Source organism: Oryzias melastigma, linkage group LG19 (assembly GCF_002922805.2).
Source record: "Oryzias melastigma strain HK-1 linkage group LG19, ASM292280v2, whole genome shotgun sequence".
NCBI lineage: Eukaryota > Metazoa > Chordata > Actinopteri > Beloniformes > Adrianichthyidae > Oryzias > Oryzias melastigma.
In genome coordinates, this window is record NC_050530.1 from 16,169,759 (window position 1) to 16,177,627 (window position 7,869).

Consider the following 7,869-nt stretch of genomic DNA (forward strand, 5'->3'; position numbering starts at 1 on the left):
AGAAAAATCAAGGGGGAAACCGATTCTCTGTCCCCTCTCCCCTGTGTAGCTCCGCCCCTTGTATGCCGTAGCCAAAAGACATGCAAACCATTAAGTGGAATTTCTAACCAAAATACAACAAAACGGAAAAAATTAAACAAATCTGCTGGAATGTAAACAACATCTAATTGGGCAACTGTTCAATCCAGTCAGATTACAACAACCATCACTTGTTAGAGATTTATGTTCTATTAAATCACACTTTCACATTATTTGATGGCGAATGTTAGATAGTTGGTTACAAAAACAACTAAAGGACATCATATTGGGAAATGACCAACTTGGTTGCCTTAGCAAAATCAATTTTTCTTTTGTAGACAAAGAGATCAGAACAATTCAAGGGTCACTGAATCTGTACAACAGTAGACTATCAGTCCAGAACTTATACATAGATCCATGTCCAGTACTACATCAAACTTCCATGTCAACAGGTATAGCAGAAAAACAACAATAAATATCAGATGATATCTAGTATCATTGGAAACTTGTTGCTGCTGGTGGCTCACTATTTTGCATGTTTGAAAGTTGTCCAGCGTTAACAGCGGATGCTGCTGGATCAAGACTGCACTTGTAAGTAGTTAGTTCAGGTCATTGATGGTATAAGAAAACTGGACCGCACCTGATGAGTGAGGCATCTCCCATAGAAAATGATTTGTGTCCGTTTTCCACAAAATGAAGTCACCACTTTTTTTTTTTTTCAATATGGTAGTCGCCATGTTGGAACCAGACATAACCAATAAGGAGTGATTGGTCTGAGTTGGTCTAAGTCAACATTTCTACAGGAACCTCTTGCTAATCGGGAGTGAGCTTGTTGGGAGTCCACACCCCTACCAGATGAAAGTTAATCAAACATAGGACGTGAGCCCACATACTTTTATTGAGACATTTGATTTTTTATAGTTTATAACTTGGATAACTTGCACTACATAAAAAAATAGAAAAATTAGGATTAGCAAGAACATGTTAAAAAAAAGTATCAATGACTAAGTTTGGCCTCTTGGAACCAGCAGGTACTTCCTGTTTGGGAACGCCAGGGGGAAGGGTCAATCAGTCCAGTTTTCATATACAATCAATGAGCTAGATTTAGGTTTTCATAAAACTAATCAACCCCAGGAAATTAGGTGTTACATTGCTAAAAGAAAAGGCCTTTGGGATTGTTTTATATTGTGTTTAAGTGGATTTCAAATCAGCACCTTTAAATATCAAACAAATATTAGGCATTCTGGAGAGGAAACACATTTACACAGACGTTTGTTTACCAATCACCTGTTAATTTGGAGGAAGGAGTTGACTTTAATTGAAATTTTGGTTTGTCTTTTTGCTCGTTTTTGTTTTGCTTGTTTTCAAAGCTTTCACTATTTTTAATGAAAAGTCAATGTCTGTGTTCAAAACTCTGGTGTTCACATGCAGCTGCACACATTTTTTGACAGTTTTTGAGCTCTACATACTAAACGAACAGCCATTGAACGTTCAACCAGGTTGAACTTTGGCCAATCAGGGACTTGGATTTGGTAGTGATGTTTGGATGACCTCCTTTTAATTAACGGAAGTGCCGACCATTTGAAAGTTGATCATATAGAAGAGTTTAATAATTGTGGTTTGTGCCCAAATGGAGTTATATGACACCAAGTCTTCCGTATATCGGAATAGAGCTGTGAAAAAAAAGCCTAGAGCAAGATTTGCACCACCACGATATTTCGCACCAACTTTCGTACATGCACTAGTACTGGGTAGCTACAGTCCAAGTATGAATTGCTTTAAGCTGCTCAAAGAATGAAAGCACCATTTTATAAATAAAGTTTGATTTAATTTCCTGGATTTTTTTGGTTGTTTCCTGGTCTCCTTCCAGTTACCACCCAGCCTTACCAACAGCCATGGAGAATTAGATCAGAGTTGGCTGCAAAGTTGCAAAAGTTTCAGAGCAGCCAGTAAATATTTGCCATCAATAGTAGCTATACCATTAAAAAACATTATGGGGCAATAGTCACAGTCCAAGAACTAAAAGGAACGCAATTCCTCTTTGCTTAAAGTTGGATTGTAGCAGTAACTGCAGTTCTCTGCTTGGGTCCTGCATCAAGTGCAAAGAACATATTTCACACACTCAGGTTTGTGAGAGAACTAATGGTACTTGAACTTAAAACAAACTGTAAAGTGTTCCGATGGAGAAAAGCAAAAGCCTCGTTCTCACCAGGAAACTATGTACAAACTGTGTTTTTGAAAGCGTGCGTGTTTTGTACAGAGGTCCCGGTACTCACACTACCTGTTAGAGCAGATTCTTGGCATTTAATTTTTGTCTATTTCAAAAAGGCTTATCATTTGTTGGAGATGAGCTAGAGGAAACGCAGTTTCCCAGGATTTAAGACCTAAAAATATCGCAATTTGGGGTTAAATCAACACAGATGTGAATAAACAAAATAAACACTATTTCAATTTCAATTAATGAACATTAAACCCATGTTAGGATTAATTTACATTCATTTTTTTTTGTACAGATTTTTTTAAAGAGCTTAAATCAGTTGAAATAAACCCAGATATGGGTAATATCCTGGACGAGCCCCCAATTTATGCTACACTTCACTAAATCTCCCAGACAGAAAAGGGGGCGTTACAACTGACACCATATAAACTCCAAAAATTTGAACAAACTTGTTGCAAAGAAAAAGAGTTTGTATTTTGCCAAGATCCACGTTACCACATGCACAACTTAATAACCGGCTTCAGATCACAAACACACCCTTCAAATTAAATGACCTACATTTGGGAAAATTGCACGTCCTGCCCATTACATATGCTCACACACGTCGGCTGCATAGCAGAGCTGGCACCAAATACCCCCCCAAAACCCTTGTTGGGAGTCAGCCCAGGCCCCCTCACATCACCATGGAGATGCCCCTCCATTGTGGAGGAAGAATTAATTCAACTTAAGGGGTCCTGGCACGTTTGGAGCTCTGTTCCAATCGAGAGGAGTTCATTTCTTTCTTCTAATGAGACAGAGAGCCGCACAGATTACAATGATCGGGGTTTATAACGAGCCAAAATCAGAGTGGAAGCTCCCACTGAAGCAGCAAACTGTGCTGTAATTAAAAAGTGAAGCGAAAATCACTGCGTAAAAGTTCCCAAACTCAACTGAAACTCGATCACTTTCGGCTTTACGCACCGAGTGACGTCACCTGCAACAGGTGCAAAACAGCAAACTGTGGTTGAAGACACTCACCTGGACAGATCGGATGAGTTGAATTCACCAAAAAACTAAATCCAACACAGACGGAAGCGGTTCAAGGCGTTTGCGCAAAGGTTGCATCGCCGCGTTAAATCCCAACTGGCTGGTTAGTGGCTGAGAAAGCAGGTACAGTATGAGTCGGAGCTTTGGGAGTGGCTTTGGCGCTTAACCCTTCATTTCCCTCTGAGAGAACTCACTCAACTTGTTTGGAACCTGTTATGGAGGCGCGTCCACTTTCACGCTGTGAACCGTGGCAGCAAACCAAGCGTGCGGCAAGCGTGGATTCGTCGAGCTTTTGAAGACGAATCCGCGCTCCCGGGAGGTTTCACCCCAGAGAGGGCTGATCAGCTGAGGCTGTGGTCATGGAAGTGCCAGCAGAGGGGGGGCGTGGAGGCCTTTCACATGCAGATCAGCTTGGCTCAGTCATCTCAAAAGTGTGAGAGCCCACCGCTTGCAAAAACTGAGATCAAATCAGATTTATGAAACAGTAAATAAGGTTAAATTTAAATCTGAAGTTAATAAAATGCTCACAGAAAGTGGATTTAGCACGCCTTATCTTGTTATTTGTATTTCTACATAAAAATGCAGCAAAATGATGAACAGTAAACATGATTTATGTGTTCATCATGTGTTATAGAGTATAAAAAACTATTTAAAAATATATATTTGTTACCTAAACAAGTTACTAAATGAAGAAAATTGTGTTTATTTAAGAAAAAGTCAAATGTTAAACAATCTTTTGGATCAAAACAGGAAAAATTAGGGTTAGTTGGTCCAAAATGATGCAGTTATGGACACTGCAGTCAAGAATCATGACTCTGCAATAGGAAATAAGGTCAGAACTTTGGTTTTGTGCAGGTCAGTTGGAAAAAAACAAAATAATCCAGCATAAGTTCAGGGTGGATGTCCAGAAAAGTAACTCAAGCAAGTCAAATTCAACCAAAAAATATCAATTCCATAGCATACATAGGGAAATTGTGAAATATTTTTCTCATTTCCCAAATAAAATATAGTTTGAAGATGGCAAAATCTAAATCAAACCAAAATGAAAAAGATATTTATATTAGGGGTGTAGGGAAAAATCGATTCAGTGATATATCGTGATATTTCACTTAGTGATGCTTGTATCAATTTAAAAAGCTGAAAAGGCCATTTTTAATTAGTTATTTAGGAGCTACATTTAGCAATGTTGGAAATAAACTGCATTTTATTTCCTTAATCACACTTTTATATCCTTATTGGTACATTAATTATGTTTTTTTTTTCTTATGCAAAACCATAAGAAGAATATTGGCTGTTTCCATTAACAACAAATATTTCTTAATTTACCAAAAAGAAAAGTTGTAGTGCTAAAAGTTGCGATCAATAAAAAAAATAAAATATTGTTAACATTTTATTATCTTTTCCAAGTCATACTCAATAAAATAAAAAAAGCGGGTAAAATAGTTTTGGTACCCTATTGGGATATATCGGGATATGTATTGTATCGTGAGCTGAGTATTGCTTTGCATATCGTATTGCCAATCTCTTTTCTTTTGAAGAACCACATGAGTTTAATAATCTTCAAAATAATCTGAATTTGACACATAATTTAAAAAAACTGTTATTTCGTGGAGGTAATTATGAGCTTTACTAATGAAGGATACAGTTTTATAGAGGAATTTTATTCCTGAAGTTTGAAAATACAAAAAAAAATAATACTAATAAAGATAAAAGTCCCAAATTTTATTATCTATTTATTATTAGTGAAAAGTATATTCCAAAAAAGATTTATTCTAGTAACTAAGCAATAATTTTATTATATGTAAAATGATTATAATTTTATTGATGACGTTTATGTCTCAAATGTTTGAAAATACCAAAAATACAGATATACGCTACTTATTATTTTTGAAATTTCTATACAACATTATTTATTTTAGTAAAAATTTATTTAATAAATAAATAAATCCACAACTTCACATTTCATGTTAAAAAAAGAGTGAAGATGATCAAAGCCATTTTGTGCTTTTTTTCTTTAAAATGTTTCTCTCATTCTGCAATAAAATATAAATTTTTTAGTCAATGTTCTCATATATTACATTTAAATGATGATTTGGAGTCATTCCCATGTGGTTATTAGTGTTTGATTTTTAAAAATGTGCAGTGTCTGCCACATGTGGGACTTGTTTTAATTTTGACCACTACAGGTTATATCGTTCTCATTTAGAGTTTTCCTTCTAGAAAAAGATAAATAAATGTTGCATTGATGTTGACTGTAAGGTTTTGAACAATTGAAACTGAAAGATAAATTCAGCTTTCATCTCACTTCTCTCAAGATAAAGAAGTGAAATGATTCAGTTTAAATCCTGAAATTCAACTTTACAACAAACTGAAGCACCTTTATCTGCAGGTTCATACATTTTTCCTCAAAAAAGTATTTCACAGATCATCTACAATGTGTTTAAAAATAATTAAACACTTATAAAGTAGAGTTTGGTTGCTATCAATGATCGGAATGGTCAAAATCCACATTTGAAAGCATGAAATATATTAGTCAATGTTTTAATGGATTGAAGAGAAGTGTATTTGTGGGGTTCTGCTAGATTTTAAAATGCTGTGCTTGTTTACCTGGATGGTTTCATTTAAAGTTTTAAACTCTTTTTTGTAGTTCATCAGTATCAAAGGTCTTCCTTGTTCATTCTAGTGTTGAAAAACTGAACATTTGAACCTCCTGGTGGAATCCTGCCCTCTAGTGGCTGTACTGAAAATAACTGACCTCATGAAGGAAAACATGAATGTATATTTAATGGATATTACCTTACTGACTGTGAGAGGAGCTGTTTCTGTCGTTTGGTTCGAGCTCTGCAGACCAGTTGATTCTTCCTTTGCAGGAACCAGAGTCTCCGGCTCAGGGAAATTGTCTGATTCCGTGATCTCTATGTCTGGAATCATGTCGTGCATGTCTGGGGGCGGTAAGGGGAAGTCCATGTTGTAATCCTCAGGAAAAGTCTGCATTTGTTCTTTTGGTGCATCATCCTGAGGCTCTTTGAGCCGTGCAGGGTTCTCTGCAGGTTGAGGTTTTGGTTCCTCGTCGAGGCTGTCAGCTTTTGCAGGTGCAGAGATCAGTGCAGCCTCTGGTTTGGAGTTGTGCATCTGTGCAGTGTTTGGAGTGTCTGCCAAGCTGACACTTCTTGACGCGGTGCCTTTCACAGGCTCCCATGAATTCACATGTGACGAGTTCTCACAGAAACCAAACGTAGAGAAGCGGTACTTCTCCTTAGAAGGAGCCTGACTTGTACAAATCAAAGGTTTGCTTTTGGTATCACTCTCTGATGAGTTCTTAGTAGGAGTAGATTTGGTTGGTGGGGCTGACAGTTCCTTCACGTAACTGGCAGGGATGTAAAAGGGTTTGGTGTCCTGGTCCTTGCGGACGCGCCACCAGTGCTCATTAGTTTTGCAGACCAGGATGTAAACCTCCTGAGGTTTGATGGAGATGATGTGGCCGTCCTTCGCCTTGTACTGGTACTCATACTCCACTGACACAAGCTCCATGCTGCGGCGCCGCGTGGCTGCTGGGTCACTGTCCGCTCTGTGGGAGCATCCTGAAGCTGGAAACAGATTAAAGATGTTGGTTTTCAGAATGATGAACAGGTTTACGGATAATATAACAAACTGATGCGACGGTCACAGATACAACTACTAAAAATACAGAACATTTGTTTCACTTTTTAAAGTTGACTTTTGATTATAATTATGCTGTTTTTAGGCAAAATAAAAAAAAAACCTGTGTCGCTTTCTAGGACGTAGTTTCTGTAGAGAGGCAGGAGTTCATTACAAATGTGGAGCAACCCCGCCCCCTTTTTCTCTGCCTTTGGAGCAGGGAGCTCATACTGCACATTTTTCCATCAAAAATAAACATTTTTTCAAACTGCATTTCTTTCGTCTGCTCTTCATTAACAACATACAAAGAAATAGACAGAAATGCTATTTTAAGCCCAATTTTCTTCACATATGTCCTCCATCAACAGAAAACAACAAGTTAAAAATACTATTTTCATCAGAATGAATATCTAAAGCAGTTTTCAACATTAGTCTGAAGAAATATGTATAAGAAAGCCTAAAAAAACTACATTGAATACTTTTAAACTGGCAAACTTTAACAATTTTAGTCACTTTTTAACCTCTCGAGTTTCACAAAATTATTAGATATAGTTCCTAGATAAAAACAGATCTATCAAAAGCCACTCTATGTGAAACTATCATTTATCAAATAAGAATTAAAAACCCCAGAGAGAAGATTGTGCAATAACCCTGTTTTACAGGAGCTCCACTCCAACACAGTACAGAAACGTGAAAGTGATCAATATGTTGGAAAATTGCACTGATTTGGTTTTTGAGAACCTTCTACAAACAAAAAGAAATCACACAAATCTTCTGTTACCATCTATTGATCTCTCCTGAACCTCTTATCCCTCACTGTTCATGTTTATAGCTTTTTTTGTGAAAAGAGAAGCGTTTCTGGCCAAATTAGAGTCAATTTACAGATTGAATAATGGAAAGTAAAATCAGAGTCCCTTCGAAAATATGGAGACGAGCATATAAGCCTAAAGGAACACAGAGGACAGTGT

General features: G+C 37.0%; 1 protein-coding gene across 1 annotated transcript in view; it reads right to left on the bottom strand.

The window, feature by feature from the left end:
- Positions 1–6,808, bottom strand: part of arhgap27 (Rho GTPase activating protein 27) — a 30,582-nt gene extending 23,774 nt beyond the window's left edge. Inside the window, exon 1 of the mRNA XM_024285298.2 lies at positions 6,059–6,808. Coding sequence (XP_024141066.2) covers positions 6,059–6,793 — 735 coding nt within the window. The 5' untranslated portion in view covers positions 6,794–6,808. The remainder of the gene's footprint in view (positions 1–6,058) is intronic.
- Positions 6,809–7,869: the final 1,061 nt, after the last annotated feature.